Raw genomic sequence first — 17,712 nt, 5'->3', positions numbered from 1 at the left:
CGTGGGGTGAGTTTTTGTGATTGGCTGAAAGGAGGGAGACATCTGATTGGCTACAGAAACTTCCGTGTTGAAAAAAATGCATTTGTGGATCGAGCTGACGGCAGAGCAGTCTCAAAAAAGATTCACACACAAAAGCAGTTTGTGAATGCAGAAATACATTTGTGAACTTTCTTAATTTATTTGTGGATTGCAGTTTACATTTGTGAATCCCAGTTCACATGTGTGAATTCTTCTGTGTGCATTTGTGGATTGCAGTTTACATTTGTGAGTTCTTCTGTGTGCATTTGTGAATTATGAGACTGTTCTAACTCCATAGTGTATTGACTAGTCCCACGTGAATAACAAATATCATGTGCGCCGTGACGCTCTCCGACATTGTGGGTGGTGAGAAACGATAACAGAAAAGTGACCCATGTTTGAAAGGGGCTTGAATGACAAAATGCTATCACAACAACACATTGATGAACCACGCAATGTCTCATGTCCCAGCTCTGAAAGGGGCTTTATAGTGGGGAAATTCAATCAAAAAAAAAAAAGTAATCCACTGGGTCTTCAGTTCCTCAGAGAGTGCAGGAAGACTTGTGGAGGCACACAATGTTGACATCAACCTTACGGAAGTCCATATGGCTCAATTACAGGTACACTGTCCGAACACAAACCATGTGCATTTCTTTATGGTTTGAGCATCTGATACTTTCACGGTAGTTATATAAAACTTACATCTGCTTTATGATCAAAAATGACTAAATCACAGTCTCTACAATTTGGAACCTGGGATCTAAGAAATCCATGGTCTAGACTGTAAGCCGCATCAAGGGCAAAATCCAATCACATGGTTCTTGTCATTTCTGACCTTCCCTGGAAATTTAATCAAAATCCATGTCCGTATTTGAGTAACGCTGCAAATAGACAAACCAACACTACAGAGTAATAATCAACACTTTTAAAAAAATCTGTCAAACTGAAGACGGTCAGGTGTGAAGCATTTGGTGGACTAAGGCAGAATGGCGCATCAGCAAACATGTTCTCGCATAAAGAAATGTGGATTTTGCCATTGCTCTGGGTTGTGGCAGATGGCAATTGCTACTGCACGTGACCACAAGAAAAAGGGATCATACAAAGACAGTGTGGCAGTGCCAATCCGTGTCCACAGTGGAACACATGCTGCCCTGTACAGTCCATATGAAGTCATTCACTATGGTCCCATCTAACCCCAGCAGGAGGAGAGTTCAGGTCATGCAAACAGCTGCTTGGTAATATTTTTGGATTTTACCTAAATGTCTGAAGATCAAATCTGTAAGACTGGCTTAGTTTTGTAAATGCTGTCAAACATTCACAGACAATAGTCCTTGCTGGTTAAGAGACAACTCACCTTCAAACACTACAGTCAGCACTTCTGTCTAAATGCTGTCCAGTCTCACATTTCACTGAAAAATTTAATTATAGTCGACAAATATAACAGGCAGTAAAAGTGATGGATAGTGGTTGTAGAAATAATTAAAGAACAAGCAATCTCTACAGTGATGTGAAATCTGAATTCCGTAAGTTTTGCATATTATGTAGTAATTCATATTTCACACTGTTCGCTTCCTCCATTTCCCGTTTTGGTTTCCTTTGAATCATCAGATTCAGAAAGCTGCATAATCAGCAACAAAGGTTCAAATACTGAGAGTGATACTGTGCAACATGTACTCAAACGATGAAATTTGACTCTTCAACGCACCAACTATGATTCGTCAACTGATTTGACAAAATATTCTGCCTGTCAAGTAAAAATGCATGCAGTCCTTTACAGCCAAAAATGAGCTGACCTCACAGCTGCAGCTATGGACTCAGAAATATGTGTGAAAACAGGTTGTTCTTTAACTGAAGCATGCTTTAAAACAGGGGTGTCAAACTCATTTTAGTTCAAGGACCACAAGCAGCCTGATTTGATCTCAAGTGTCAAGTAAAATCAAAGCATAATAACCTATAAATACCCACAACTCCAAATATATCCCTTGTTTTAGTGCAAAAAAGCAGTTTCGGAAAATGCTCACATTTAAGGAGCCATCTTTTACCTGAAATTTTTAAAGAAAAATAAGTGCAATTTCAACAATATTATGCTTCAGTTTGTCATTTACACATTACAACTTACAGATCACAGTTTATCTACAAAGGCACAAAACATTTAGTCACAGGTATCTGGAACTGAAAGAGAGCATTTTACTTAATGATCAAAACAACTTTTCAAGATCTAGAACTTTAATTTGCATTCACTGTCACAGCATTCACATCTGTGTAGTAGTCCTGAACCGACACACTATTGAGGAAGTAGCTTCAGTTACCCTCCTGCCTTGTATATGTAGAAAATGTATACATAAAAAATACATAAAAGCTGTCTCAGTGCATGAACAATAGGGTTCCACCAAACTCAGTCATACTGAACAGTCCCTCCAGGAATTCGCGATGTTGCGATCGCGCGAAATCAACCAATCTCCGCGAATTTTGCGCGGCCTTGCAATTTTGTCCAATCACCGCAACTTTACCGCAATTTTGCCCCGCCTCCCGTGAGTTCCACCAATCAGACCAGTCCCCAGCGCAAACGTAATGCACGTATGTCACCGAATTCACTTCCTTGTTTATGGTTTGAAGATGCAGACAAGTGCGATACTAATGTCTCTAATTTACCATCAAAAATTACTGCTGAAGATCGTGATAAACAATTAATCCACTGATGTTCTTCACCAAAGCGGAGCTAAACTGTTTTACATCTGTGCAATACTGTGGTGGAATACAAAAAAAGAAAAAAAATCATCGATTGATACACTTAAGAAAACATGAAACGGCAGAAATGATCAGACAACAGACCACATAAATCACCATGATGGAAACTGTTGCATCCAGATCCATTGGAGCACTGAAAGAATGAAGGTAAATTAGATTATTTATTCCCCCTAAGAACACGGCAGAGTTATGTGATGATCAGCGTGTGGGAATCCTTCCTCTGTTACCAACATTACTCAAAAACAGACTCAGGGATTTAAATGAAGTTTTCAGGGTCGGTCAGAAATGACACAAGGACCAAGTGATTAGACTTCGGTAGTGATACGGCTTAAAGTTTGGATCCATGGATTTGTTAAGGATTTCCCATTGAGGTAGCGGCACAGCGTCTCGTAGCGGCACGGTAACCATGGCAACAGGTGAACGCTACCTCAGCGGCCGCTGACAATCACATGATTGTGATCCTACAACAAATCCACCACTGTGGACGTATCAGAAATCACACAAGGAACAACTGATTAAATTGTGGGGGTGTCTCTGAGTCCCATCAATTCCCGTCGCCGGCTACATATTTAGGCCACGCGATTCGGTATGTACACACGCAGAACACACACCAGTCTTGATGGAGGACTGCGCTCTCTCAGTGCTGTTCTTGTTAGTTGATGTGACAAGCCGTGAGCGTGTGTGTGTGTGTGTGTGTGTGTGTGTGTGTGTGTGTGTGTGTGTCAGGAAGTGAAATTAACTTTTAAAGCCACTGACAGATATGTCCGAATATGCTTCATTCAATAGTAAATTAGCATTTTGTGCCGCAAATCTACCAACCACTTCATGTTAAACCAGTATCTGGCTGCTGCTAATGTCCCATCATAGTATGCCAGCTTTTATGGAAATGGGTTGGAACGCAAAATAATTAATTTCAGAATAAATATTGTCAATTACAGGGTTGAAACATGTTCTACAAGTTGGAAAAAATGCAGCTTTTTAGAAATTGTCACTGTCTCCCGCAATTTCATCACAATAAATAAGCTTAAAACATCGCAACTTTTATCGCAATTTTTTAGAAAAGCTGCCGCGAATTCAGGCATTTTCGGCTGCAACAATCACGAAAAACGGCCGCGAAATCCTGGAAGGACTGACTGAAGCTGCTGACTGACCTTATATTGCACAATGTTCAGTGTCTAAATATTTTCACCGTAAGTATTCATTTTCACCTCTGTAATTTTTACACTTTACAAAGTCATCCCACAGGCTGGATTGGACCCTCTGTCGGGCCGTATGTTTGACACCGCTGCTTTAGAAGCACAGTAACCTCGGGTTAACAGGCCTAGCCTTAATTTTTTCCCCTAAACTGCAAGCAGTTTGCTCACATTGTTCAACTTTTATTTTCAATGTTGGAAAAACTGGATACGGAAGATTGTGACATTGCGGGTTCATTATGCGAATTAACAATGCAAATTAAATGATGTACATGCTCAGTTGAATAATATTCAGTGTCTGTTGAAACAGTTGGAAAAGAAGTGTCATTTGTGTTCTGGAAATTGTAAATTGTGTCTAACATTTCTACAAATTCGACTGCAATGATCAAGGCAGTGATTTATATATATATATATATATATATATAGTTATAGTGCTTCTTTTGAGCAAAATCAATCAAAGTGTCACCTATTCCCAGAATATGTCTTTCAAATGTTAGCTTAAAATAGCATAAAGATGGTTACTTTCATCATGACTGTAAACCCCTGGTTTTAGCTTTTGAAATGGGCTGTTTTAGTGTCTGTAGCTTCAGATGTAGCTGAGCTGCTGCTGTCCCCTCTACCTTCAGGAAGAAGACTCTCTATGCATCTGTGATTGACAGTGCAGAGCAAAACAGCTGAATGCACAGCAAGTGACACAGCCAAGACCTTTCTATTGCTTCTAACTTTCTGAGCAATCATTTTACATTGAGATATTGTTGAATTCACAGATGTTTTTAACTCTTGGGAATGGTGAGCTTGTCAGACAACGCTGCAGTTATAAAATCAGTAGTTTAGCAGTGCGGTGCCACAATTTGAAAATGGCTCTGAAGTGACTGCTAACATGTAGTCTTAATGAGCTGCATTTAAGTCATTATTCCATACTCGTTCTGTTGTCTGACAACAGAAACAAAACAAGAAAAAAGTACATGAGAACAGCATTATTGGAAATTTGTATCTTTTAAAATGCAGTATCTGTGAGCACAGACAGCAGGAGAGAAGCAACAAGATGTAAAGGACTGACATGATGGAGCAATGAAGCACAACAACTGCCATGAAAACACAGTAACTCATTTACTCCTTGTTTGTTGGTTTCAGTATCAAACAGAACCTCTACTTGTCCAATTAATTTATTAAGAATAAATTAATTGTTAATCTATTATTAATATGTATGTGATGGTTGGTATGGTGCAAAGAGTAACAGCAGTGTATCACTAAATAAATCAGAACAGTTTCATAATCAGAATAAATTATCATGTCTGATTATGTTTGCCAGTCGGGCTGAATAATCGATTTGAAACCAAATCTTGATATGAAATAATCCATCCATCCATTATCTATACACTGCTTCATCCTCATTAGGGTTGCGAGGGGGCTGGAGTCTATCCCAGCTGACTTAGGGTGAAGTCGGGAGGCACCCTGGACAGGTCACTAATCTATTACAGGACTATACATAGAGACAAACAATCCCCCAGCGCATTCACACCTATGGACAATTTAGAATTACCAACTGGGCTGTTTTAGTGTTTGTAGCTTCGAATGTAAAATGAATCTCAGCATGTTTTTGGACAGTGGGAGGAAGCCAGAGAAGTGGGAGAAAACCCAGGCATGCACAGGGAGAACATGCAAACTCCATGCAGAAAGAGCCCAGACCAGGATGCGACCCAGGGATCTTCTGGCTGCAAGGCAACAGTGCTAACCACCAATCCACTGTGCAGCCCAATATGAAATAATGCAATTAGCAACTCACAAATGTGCAATTTAAGGTAAACATTATACATGTCTGACACGGAGTTTATGCATATTATTGTTTTACTAACTTTGCGGACCTTGAAGCACTTGCAGGCTGCCTATGAGACATGATCAACCTGCTTTAGTGTCAGAGATTGTTCACACAAAAGCCCTATTATTCTCTTGTTGGAATTATTTTTTAATCATTATTACTTTATTTACTTTATGTACTCGACTTAACTACTTCTGTGGTGCCATGTAAACAAGTGTAACTAACACATGGGTGAAGCTGTTTACATCTGACTATAGAATGCAGAGAAGTGAACGTTTCACATAAAATGTACTGATCCGAAGATTCACGAAATTATTTTTTCAAATTGCTTTTAGCTATCTTCCACAAAGCCCAGGTTGCCAGTAAGCACAGCGATATTAAATTCCCAGCTTTAAAAACAGGGTGAGGCGTGACTTTCTGATGACGCTCAAAAAGCAGCAGGTTTTGGGGTTGACAATCAAAAAAGGAGGCTCCAAATATCACAATCTTTTTGGCCCCGAAGCATTTTGGGGGCCAGCGCTGGCAGTCAGACTCCATCACCGGCTGTGTGCTTTAACCGAGATCAAAGCGAAACACACGCACGACTTGTAGCGGCTACAGATACCTACAAAACTGCTTTCAAGTCTTTCTAAAATTTCCACCAGTTAGACCTGAGACACAACGAGGACGAGAGGACACACAGCGACGGTGTTAAATGTGGACGCTGGATTGCAGGAAAAAAGACATAACGAGTCTCATATGTCCCATCTGGCCAATTTGCTAGCCTGCTAGCCAGTAGTGGTCACAACAAAATGCATTTGCTCTATGCTACACTGGCAGACCAGCGTTAGCTTCAGTGGCTACTCACCTCAGCAGGAGAGTCAAGAATGTCCTAAAACTCAGTCAAATCCGGCTGCAAGGTCTGACAAACTGCAGAATTGTCGCAATGTTAAACCTGACCGACTACCGTGTCCGGACAAGCCTGCGGCGTTGCAGCGTTTCCATCTCGTACCTCTCAGAGCTCCATTAAAAGCTGCATTGTTGGAGCGACGGCTGGACAAACAGCAGAGACCGCACGCAGCAAAGCATTGTGGGAAACTGTGTTGATAATTGTAACATTCAAACACATGAAATTTAGAAGAAGTGCGCCATCTGCTGCACGTACCCTAAACTATGTACCCTAACCACGATGATAAACTGACGCTATTACAGTTACAGTCATAATTAAGGTATCTTTAAAATAATTTACTAAATGATGGAAATATAAAACTTGTAATTAACTTTTTTTTTATTCATCTAAGTAGAGCTGCAGTGATAAGATGATTAGATTCAGCTCACATAATAGCTACTTTAATAATTGTTATTTTTAAAAAAAAGTTATCTTGTTACTGCTCCATTTTCTTTTGTCGCCCATGACAGTACCAAAGAAACAAATTAAGGTCATGGCCTGGTATTTATAAATCAAACATCTGATCAGTTAATTAAGCAAATAATAGTCAGATGAATTGATAATGAAATCACGAGTTATAGCTCCAGCTTTAACATCTTCATTCATTTAACAATCAGTTATTTTTTTATATTTTTAAAATTCTGTTTGTCATTAGCAATATAATTTGTAGTATTTTCGTTGCCGTTTTTCTTTCTTTTTTTTTAGTTATTGTCCTGTTCTGAAAAACATGGGAGGAAGAAATAAATAAATAAATAAATAAATAAATAAATATTCTAATTTTCAGCTAATGTATCTTTTATTTATTTCATTTTCACTAATTTCATGTACAGAGACACCTAAGTGTTCGGAAAGAAAGAAAGAAAGAAAGAAAGAAAGAAAGAAAGAAAGAAAGAAAGAAAGAAAGAAAGAAAGAAAGAAAGAAAGTCAATTCTTAATTCTTATAAATGTCAATAGCAGGGAATACACATAAATAAGAAACAACTAACAAAAATGTTGTCTGAATGGAAAACATTATTTGCCAATAAGTTATAGTATTTAGATAAATATATAGATTATCAGTCAGACAAGGGGAAACCAGGCTTTTATTTTTGGCTCTTAAAATGCTCAGTGAGAGCTGAGGAAACCTCTTGGATCAGAAGTCAAACATCTTTAAGAATCACAAAGAGAAGTTCAGTTCCCAGAATGACATTCAAATGAAAAACTGCACAGAAACCAATTTGGAAAATGACAACTGTCTTTGCATTACAAACAAGAAAAGCACTCAGTGAGCGAAGTACTCCTCCAAGGCTGTTCTTGATTTTTGAGGGATGAAATCTTTAAAAATTTGTGTCCCACAGCAGTTAATTTGCAGTAGAATCACAATCATGTGATCATCAGCAGGTGTCTGATGTAGTGTTCACTTGTAGTCATAATTACAGTGACGCCATGCCACTATCTCTTAATGATACAGAAATCTTGACAAATCCATGGATCCAGACTATAAGCCACATCACTGACAAAATCTAATCATTGGCCCTTGTGTCATTTCTGACTTTCCCTAAAAATTCCATGCAAATCCGCTTGTCCATTTTTGAGTAATGGTGTGAACAGACAGACAAACAGACAAATCAACGGCAATCGTCACATAAATAATTACATAATATAATTAAAGCAAAAAAAACAAAAAAGTGTAGTTTTGTAAATACTCGTCTTGTTTTTATACTAGCAATAAAATAGTATTTTTCATTACTATTCTATGTTCATAATCAAGGAAAAATATAACAGTTGCAAATGTCTTGAAGTATGTTTTTCTTGTTTGTGTTTTTTTTTTTTTCTTATTTCTAGGTGGCAATAGTGAGTCTCCGAATGGAAATCGTCCATAGAAGAAGAGACTGTACCAGGCGCAATGTGATGACGTCCAACTGCAAAATGGAGAGAAAACACATGTCAGCCTTTGCTTTATATCAAACTTTGCCTTCAGAGCTCCATTCTCCTCATCAGAAGTCCTCGGTGAAGGTAGACATTGTACAATAATGTGCTTCATTCTGACTCGGTATCAGGTTCTGTCCTACACCTGTCTGCAGCTGTAAACAGTACAACACTAGCACTGTCCTCTTTATCCGCGCACTCTTGTTCATTTTCCCACACCATACTTCGCATCATCACCGTGTCGAAATGAACGTGTATGTATTTATTTGTAGGTGGCAGCTAAGAAGAAAAAGAAAAAGGACAGTGTAGCTGCAGCTGCTAAAGTCAACGCATTGAAATCGCAAATGAAAGCTGAAAAGAAGAAGATGCAAAAGAAGCGTCTGAAGGCTCCAAGCAGAGAGGGAAGCCTTAAGGCGAACACAGATGTGAGTGTTCAGGGTTTTATTATGTTTTTTATTTACCCCTAAACCTAAAAACCTTGCTCTACGAGGTCAAGCCTAGTGGAATAATCATGTTTCCTGAGCAGGAGGAGGTGGAGTGTGTGAATGGAGAGCTTCTGGGTGCTCTGCTGACCGACCTGTCCAAACTCAACAACAGCAGGGAGCGAGCAAGCAAGCTGTTCCAGTGGCTCATCCACCCCATTCCTGCCAAGTCCTTCTTCAGGTACTAACAAGTGTGGTGAGGATAAAGAAAAAATCAAGCGAAACAAAACTCAACGTAACAAACATTGTGGGTCATTCCAGAAGTAGAGAACATTTTACGTTCCACCCATTAAATTTCAAACAATCCATGAACAAAATACTAAAACATGCAGTTGTTGTGTAAATGCATTTGTCCTGAGACCAAATCTTTAAAAAAATTGTAGAAAATAATGTTTCAAAGTATTTTTAAAATGCCAAATAAGTCTAGAGTAACCCCTTAAAATGGATCAAAAATGGTGCCATTGATGTGCAATCTGAGCCTATCAAGCCTTTGATAGTTTATTACCTGTTATTGATGAATATGTAGCAGAAAATTGTAAAAGAGAAGGTTTATTTTTCAAAAATTTAGAAGTCCAAATGTCCTCCAATTTTGGAATGACCCATATATGCTGTAATTGCAGGATGTGTATTATCAAATACAAACCAAAAGAAGTAATGTACTGACATAAATTCATCGGTAAAAATTACCCCATCCTGTGTAGGGTATCAGAAACCTTAAGTGTTTGGTTAGAAAAACAACAACTCAGAACCAACCTTGAGGATATATCCTCTAACCCTGCAGCACATGTCACCTTTTGTTCGAATATACACTCACTGTGACTGGTAATGTTGCATTTTTTCCTTTTTCTAAGAGACACGTGGGAAAAGAAGCCCATCTTTGTTCAGCGCAAGAATCTAGATTACTACATGGGCCTGTTCTCCACTAAAGAGTTTGATTTTATCCTGAGAGAGGTAACTATGTGAAGTGTCACAGTGTGTGAATTTGAAAGGTGTAGGATTCAAGGATGCTACTTAGTGCTGGAAATAAAAAAAAAAAAAAAAAAATGGAGCAGATAATTTGCATCATTTAAAAAATTACTTTTTGCACTGAATGAGTCAGACAAAGCTTGGTTTTGGTGAATGGTTAATAGTGAGGAATAGCCTCTTCTTACCCCTAATTGAACAGACTAGGAACTATTCAGAAGAGTTCTTTGTATTTTGATCTTATTTTTTAAATTATGAAGAAAAATAATAAATGCCTGAATAACAACTTAAATTACAAAGATCTTTATCATTACCTGCATGTTTGTGTTGTCTCGTTTCAGGAGGATGTTCAGTACGGAGTGAACCTGGATGTCACGAGCTACACTAATGGCAAGAGAGAAACACACAATCCCCTAGGCCGAGCTTTACCATTCACTGTGTGGGACTTCTATGAGGTGGGGTTATTTCTAATGCCAGATTACAATACTAGTTTCTAATAATGTGTTCCATTGTAGCATATAAGCATTCACTTTTTCTGCGGGGTCATTTAAGTTTATTGGCCTTGCTATGTTTTCTAGATATACACTACCTTTCAAAAGCTTAGGGTTATTTAGAAATGTCCTTATTTTTGAAAGAAAAGCAGTTTTTTTTAATGAAAATAAAAGTAAATGAATCGGAAATACAGTGTAGACATTGTTAATGTGATAAATGATTATTCTAGCTGGAAACGGCTGATTTATAATGGAATATCTCCATAGGGGTACAGAGGAACATTTCCAGCAACCATCACTCTTGTGTTCTAATGCTACATTGTGTTAGCTAATGGTGTTGAAAGGCTCATTGATGATTAGGAAACCCTTGTTGCAATTATGTTAGCACATGAACAAAAGTGTGAGTTTTCATGGAAAACATGAAATTGTCTGAGTGACCCCAAACTTTATGTAGACTGCCTGTCAAAAAAAAAAAAAAAAAGTTGCCACCTGAATTTAACTAAGCAAAATGGTAAGAGGTTTCCATTGGATAATTACTACAGTGATGAATACATTTCAGCTGACAACAACTTATTAGCCATAGCTGAAGCAGAGAGTGGCTTCTCATTTCTTAAACAACCATGTTGGACGACATATCCTGTGGTCGTGGAAAGGATGTTAATCTGTCTCAGAAGGGTCAAATTATTGGCCTGCTTCAAGCAAAGAAACAACTTTGGAGATGTCTGAAACTACTAAAATCAGATTAAGAATCGTCCAACGCATTATTAGAAGCTTAAGGATAGTGGTGAACCATCATCTTCAAGGAACAAATGCAGTCGGAACAAACTCTTAGATGATCGTAGGAAATCAACAGTAGAACTCATGGCTATTTTTAATAGTGAAAGTAAGAGCATTTCCACACACAATGTGAAGGAAACTCAAAGGATTGGGGATAAATGGCAGTGTAGCTCAAAGAAAACCACTGATCAGTGAGGCTAATTAGAAAAAAGGCTTTAGTTTGCTGGGTAGCATAAAAATTGGACTCTGGAGCAATAAAAGAAGGTCATGTGGTCTGATGAATCTAGATTTATCTTTTTCCAAAGTGATGGGTGCATCACAGTAAGATGAAGTGACGCATTCATCATACCTAGTGCCTACATGTCTGTAGGGGTCAGGGTTATGACATGGGGTTGGTCAGGTTCAGCAACATTATATTCCCAAAGAATGAGGTCAGCTGACTAGCTGAATATGCTGAACGACCAGGTCTGTCCGTCAATGGAGTTTTTCTTCCCTGATGGCATGGTCATGTTCCAAGATGACGATTCATGGGGCTCACATTGTGAATGATTGGATCAGAGAGTATTAGGCATCATTTTCACACATTGATTGGCCTCCATAGAGTCCAGACCTCAGTCCCATTGAGAATCTTTGAGATGCTCTGGAGAAGACTTTGCACAGCGGTCCTTCTCTCCCATCATCAATGTAAGATCTTGGTAGAAAATTGGTGCAACTCTGGGCAGAAATAAACGCTGTGACATTGCAGAAGCTTATCGAAACGATGCCACGGCGAATGTGTGTCGTCAGAGCTAAAGGTGGTCCAATGAAATATTAGTGTGTGCAACTTTTTTTTTAGACAGGCAGTGTATTAAACAATGCATAAAATTATTTTAAAAATGAATTTCAGCGCTGCAAGCAAGGAGCGTTTTCCTGTTTAGTGCATTCACCGTATCAGGACTTCATCTGCGGCCTCATTGCAGAATAGTACTCGTCATCCTATCTCTGTTTTCTAGAGTGGCTGCTCCCTTCGCATGCTGAATCCTCAGGCTTTCTCCTCCACAGTGTGGAACGTGTTGTCCATCCTCCAAGAGCAGTTTGGCAGCATGGCAGGAGCCAATGTGTAAGTATTTGTGCCAAAAATCTGTCTTAAAAAAATCTTTCTTTCATTGTTAATGCGTGCTTTGTTTAACCAGATACCTGACACCACCTGGAACTCAAGGATTTGCTCCACATTATGACGACATTGAGGCATTTGTGGTTCAGCTGGAGGGGAAGAAACACTGGAGAGTGTACAACCCGAGGTGAAACATGAGGAAGCCTTTCAAAAGATGTCGGAGTTCACACTTTTGCTGTATTTAACAATACAAAAAAAAAAAAGAAGTTTTATTCATTTATTTAACACATTATTTTCATTTCAGTGAATCAAATCATATTGTAGTATTTGTATTTTTTTTTTAGAGCAAGATTTTTAAAAAATTTAAGCAATATAAGTTTTGACAGATGTCACAATATGTCTGTGTGTTTGTGGTTTTTTTTTCTTTTTAAAGCAGTCTGTCTTCAATATCTGGGTCATGATAAACTAAATTATGCTTTTTGCATCGTCAATATAGCATTTGTGTTTCCTAATGTTTTTGGCATAACAATACACAACCAGTGCTAATTTATCATGTTATAGTATAACATTTTAAAGGTGTTTGTTTGTTTGTTTGTGTGTGTGTGTGCCCGGTGGTTTCTGGATATTAGGACAGAAGACGAGGTTTTGCCCGTGCTTTCAAGTCGTGAGTAAAAATTCTATTATTGCAGTATTTATTGTTTTATTTTTGTAATGAGAGAAATTGGTCTCACTTTGCCTAAAGTAATTCATAAATAATTACAATTATTCTTTTCAATTATTTAAAGTACTGTCAGAAATTTTTCAGAGATGAAAGCTTTTTGTTTGTCCTACAGCAAACTTTAATGAGGCAGACATTGGGAAGCCAATCCTGGATGTTGTGGTAGAAGCTGGAGATCTCCTCTACTTTCCCCGGGGATTCATCCATCAGGGGAACTGCCTACCAGATGCACACTCTCTGCACATCACCATCTCCTCTTTCCAGAAGAACAGCTGGGGCGATCTGCTGCAGAGGGTAAAAAACGTCCATCCTTGCTGTGTCACATGCCTGCAGAAGGGACTGCAACCTCACACCTACACTACCAGTCAAAAGTTTGGATACACCTTCTCACTTAATGTTTTTCTTTATTTTCATGTCTATTTACATTGTAGATTCTCACTGAAGGCATCAGAACTATGAATGAACACATACGGAATTATGTAGTAAAAAAGGGTGAAATTAGTCAAAATATGTTTTATATTTTAGATTCTTCAAAATAGCCGCCCTTTGCTTTGCTTACTTCTTTGCACACTCCTGGCATTCTCTCCATGAACTTCATGAGGGAGTCTGAAACGGTTTTCCAGCAGTCTTGAAGGAGTTCCCAGAGATGCTGAGCACTTGTTGGCCCATTTTCCTTCACTCTGCCGTCCATCTCATCCCAAACCATCTGGATTGGGTTTTGAATAAATCTCCAACAGTGTTACCAGCAAAGCACCCCCACACCATCACATCTCCTCCTCCATGCTTCATGGTGGGAACCATGCATGTAGAGACCATCCGTTCACCTTTTCTGCATCGCGTAAAGATACAGCGGACCCAAAGATCTGAAATTTGGACTCATCAGACCAAAGCACAGATTTCCACTGTCCAATGTCCATTCCCTGTGTTTTCTGACCCAAAAAAATCTCTTCTGCTTGTTGATTTTCCTTAGTAGTGGTTCTTAGCGACTATTTGACCATAAAGGCCTGATTGGCATAGTCTCCTCTGAACAGTTGATGTAGAGATGTGTCTGCTACTAGATTTCTGTCTGGCATTTATCTTGGCTCTAATCTGAGGTGCTGTTGTCATTTCTAAGGTTGGTGACTTGAATAAACTTATCCTCGGCAGCAGAGGTTACTCTTGGTCGTCCTTTCCTGGGGTGGCCCTCATATGAGCCAGTTTCATCGTAGCGCTTGATGGTTTTTGCGACGGCACTTGGGGATACATTCAAAGTTTTTGCAATTTTCCGGACTGACTGACCTTCAGCTCTTAAAGTAATAATGGATTGTTTCTCTTTACTTAGCCGATTGGTTCTTGCCATAATATGGATTCTAACAGTTGTCAAATACGGCTTTCAACTGTGTGCCAACCTGACTTCTGCACAACACAACTGATGGTCCCAACCCCATTAAGAAGGCAAGAAATTCCCCAAATTAACCTTGACAAGGCACACCTGTGAAGTGAAAACCATTTCAGGTGACTACCTCATGAAGCTCATTGAAAGAATGCCAAGAGAGTGCAAAGCAGTAATGAAAGCAAAGGGTGGCTATTATGAGGAATCTAAAATCTAAAACATATTTAGAGTTATTTTACAATTGTTTGTTTGCTGCCTAATTCCATATATCTTGCTTCATAGTTTTAATGTATTGAGTATGTATCTACAGTGTATAAAGTAGTAAAAATATAGAAAAAACATTGAATGATAAGGTGTGTCCAAACTTTTGACTGGTAGTGTATATTACGTCTTAACCTTTCTGAGCCTGATTATCTTTTTTTTTTTTTTTTTGCATCTTTTCATTACCTGTTTAACAGTTAATAGTTTGTATTAATCTAATAAAAGGTCACGTTTTTACTGCTCTTTTTTTAGTTGGTTCCAGCAGCATTAGAAATCGCAATGGAGGAGGATGTGGAGTTCAGACGGGGTTTACCTCTGGACTACCTGACATACATGGGAGTACAGAACTCTGACAAGGTGATTATTAGACATGGTCTTACTTTGCTGTTCATTTGTGGCCAGGAATTACCCTACTAATAAGTGATGTTGTTCTTGCACAGGAGGACCCACGCAGGGAAAGATTCTTTTCACAAATTGCGAGTCTGATGAAGAAACTAACGAATTATGCCCCAGTAGATGCTGCTGTCGATCAGAAAGCCAGAGACTTCCTGCACGACTGCCTGCCTCCTGTGCTTTCTCCAGGTATGTGATGGGAAGGAGAGCGTTGTGGTACTGCATTAAAGGACAGCTTGACTTGCAGACCGCTTTTATTTCAACCCCTAGTGGCTCAAAAATGACCCAGTGAGGTCTTTTTCTTGCAATATTCTTGCAATGAAAAGTTTCATCATTTCATATTCCAGCTATTCCTCAAAAAACATGTTTTTTGATATCATTCCATTAACATTTTTAAGTTTGCTTTTATACTTCCAAATAAATTGTGATGTTTCTATTACTACCTCAAGCTCTTTATCCCTGATAATATCATACAAGAGTGATACAGTGTGCACACTTGGAGGGACAGAAAGTAGCCACAGGAAAAGAGTGGAAAAAGGTTGACATTCTTCTCTTGCTGTTCAGTGTAATATTCGTCTTTTTCAATTTTCAAAATGTTCAAAATCTACCATAAAGTGAAAAATAAACATATTTCAAATGTAAAATCATTCTTGTGTTAACAAAAATATAACACAAACAATAAAGGAAATTATTATTTTTAACCAAAATGACAAAAATGGCTTATGAAAGAGTGTAGGGTCCAATCACTAAGAAAACCACACCATCGTTCACAGATGAACTGGCCAGCAGTGTGCAAGGAGCACCGGCTAGGTGGGAGAATGGACAAGTTAAGGATGTGGATATTCATATTACAACCCAGACCCAAGTCAGAGTTCTTCGCGCTGGGTGTGCCAGGTAATACAACTAGCAGAAGCAATAGTTTCTTTTACTGTATGTTGTGAGTCGCACACTGAAGCGGAAATGTAATCAGTTGATTTGGACTTTACGCTCTCTCCTTACCAGGTTATGCAGTGATGGAAATGCTGTTCATCTTTACTACACCACAGACAACTCAAGAGTTTACCACAAAGAGGAGCTCAAGAGTTTTGAAGTAAAAGCAGAGGTAGAGATGCACAGATCTGTGTTTCTAACAACATGCAGGGTAAATAGTTTCCTAAAGATTGTGCTGATGTTCTGCTTGTTCTTGCAGCATACAGATGCTATGGAGTTTCTGATCCATTCATATCCCAACTTTGTGACAGTAGGAAGCCTTCCGTGTGATTCTGTGCAGGAAAAGGTAGGTTTTTACATTCACCCTGTCAGTTCTCTGTACTGATGAGGAGGGCTCTTTCATGACAGTTTACATCGGGGCTGCACAATAAACTGAGCATCAACGTGCATTTGGGCAATTCTCACATCACAAGAGATGTGAAGTCAAACACATACTACAGCTGCTATTGCAGCTTGATATAGAAACTTGCATAGTTCATATTTTACATGATTAATTTACAAAATAAGTCTGTGTTAGAACCTTATTTACTCTGATATTGACCAATACTAATTCTCTGTCAGCATTGTCTTCCAATATTTTCCATTACACGAGGCCGCTTATTAGTTTGACTATTTAAAACAGCAGCACAAAGCTCTGTATGAAAAGAGCAGAGCCAGAGCCAAATGCCATCCAAAGCTAAAAAAATACGTTGGATGCCTTTGCCAGTTTTACACTATATGAGAAAGGCTCCAAAGACTTTCTCTTTTCTCAGCAGGTACACTCCACCTCAATCATTCTAGAAAGTAATTTTGTTTTGTAATTAGAGTCACATGGTGAGATTTCCTTTCTTCATATCATAATGTATCCTGCAGAAAAAATAAGTATCATAATGCCATTTTTTTTCCCGTGCAGCCCTAGTGTGCATGAAGTATTTTAGAAATGGACACAACAAATGTCTGCTTCTCGAAAGCAGGAGTGCTTACACTACCGTTCAAACGTTTGGGGTCACTTAGAAATGTCCTTATTTTTGAAAGAAAATCGTTTTTCAATGAAGATAACACTAAACGAATCAGAAATACAGTCTAGACATTGTAGTAAATGACTATTCTGGCTGGAAACAGCTGATTTTTAATCTGATATCTCCATAGGTATACAGAGGAACATTTCCAGCAACCATCACTCCTGTGTTCTAATGCTACATTGTTAGATAATGGTTTTGAAAGGCTAACCAATGACTGGAAAACCATGAAGTAAAGTGAGTTTTCATGGAAAACATAAAATTTGTTGGGTGACCCAAAACTTTTGAATGGTATTGTATGTCTACATGATGTTTTTTTCTTTTTTTTTTTTTTTTACACATAATTTAATTTAAATTACCCATATTTGAGACATGAAGTCAAATTGTTCAGATGATGGTTTTCATTTTTTCCCCAGATTGCTTTGGCTGAACTGCTTTTTGAGAAGGGGATTATCCACAGTGCAGAACCTCTGTAGTGGCCATAGATTCTTCAGTCATGCTGATTGTGTGAATGGATTCAACTTAACTTTGTACAAAATAAAACCTTTGATGTGAAAATA

The 17,712-nt window shown here is 38.5% G+C and overlaps 2 protein-coding genes across 3 annotated transcripts in view; one reads left to right on the top strand and one right to left on the bottom strand.

Moving 5' to 3' along the window:
* extl3 (exostosin-like glycosyltransferase 3) overlaps window positions 1-6,830 on the bottom strand; it is a 49,764-nt gene extending 42,934 nt beyond the window's left edge. The window contains exon 1 of the mRNA XM_051960730.1: window positions 6,626-6,830. The gene's annotated coding sequence lies outside the window, so the exon portion shown is untranslated. The remainder of the gene's footprint in view (window positions 1-6,625) is intronic.
* Window positions 6,831-8,558: 1,728 nt separating this feature from the next.
* riox1 (ribosomal oxygenase 1) lies at window positions 8,559-17,712 on the top strand. 2 transcript variants are annotated; one of them, XM_022217446.2, is made up of 15 exons: window positions 8,560-8,701; window positions 8,887-9,039; window positions 9,141-9,277; window positions 9,948-10,047; window positions 10,401-10,514; window positions 12,320-12,426; window positions 12,500-12,607; window positions 13,050-13,084; window positions 13,254-13,432; window positions 15,024-15,128; window positions 15,212-15,353; window positions 15,938-16,058; window positions 16,167-16,266; window positions 16,354-16,440; window positions 17,569-17,712. In XM_022217446.2, exons 1-15 carry the CDS (start codon window positions 8,597-8,599, stop codon window positions 17,626-17,628), a joined length of 1,653 nt encoding a protein of 550 aa, XP_022073138.2. In that variant the 5' UTR covers window positions 8,560-8,596; the 3' UTR covers window positions 17,629-17,712. The 2 variants fall into 2 exon arrangements, with proteins under 2 accessions (XP_051816695.1, XP_022073138.2); XM_051960735.1 differs by having other exon boundaries at window positions 8,559-8,701; window positions 16,167-16,440.

The sequence above is a fragment of the Acanthochromis polyacanthus genome, chromosome 16, assembly GCF_021347895.1.
Source record: "Acanthochromis polyacanthus isolate Apoly-LR-REF ecotype Palm Island chromosome 16, KAUST_Apoly_ChrSc, whole genome shotgun sequence".
NCBI lineage: Eukaryota > Metazoa > Chordata > Actinopteri > Pomacentridae > Acanthochromis > Acanthochromis polyacanthus.
This window is presented reverse-complemented; position numbering and strand designations above follow the sequence as displayed.

Coding starts and splice junctions, on each gene's coding strand:
- riox1 (XM_051960735.1), top strand. CDS start 8,597: ATGACGTCCAACTGCAAAATGGAGAGAAAACACATGTCAGCCTTTGCT. Junction 12,608..13,049: donor TGGAGAGTGTACAACCCGAG/GTGAAACATGAG, acceptor TCTGGATATTAG/GACAGAAGACGAGGTTTTGC. Junction 13,085..13,253: donor TTTGCCCGTGCTTTCAAGTC/GTGAGTAAAAAT, acceptor TTTGTCCTACAG/CAAACTTTAATGAGGCAGAC.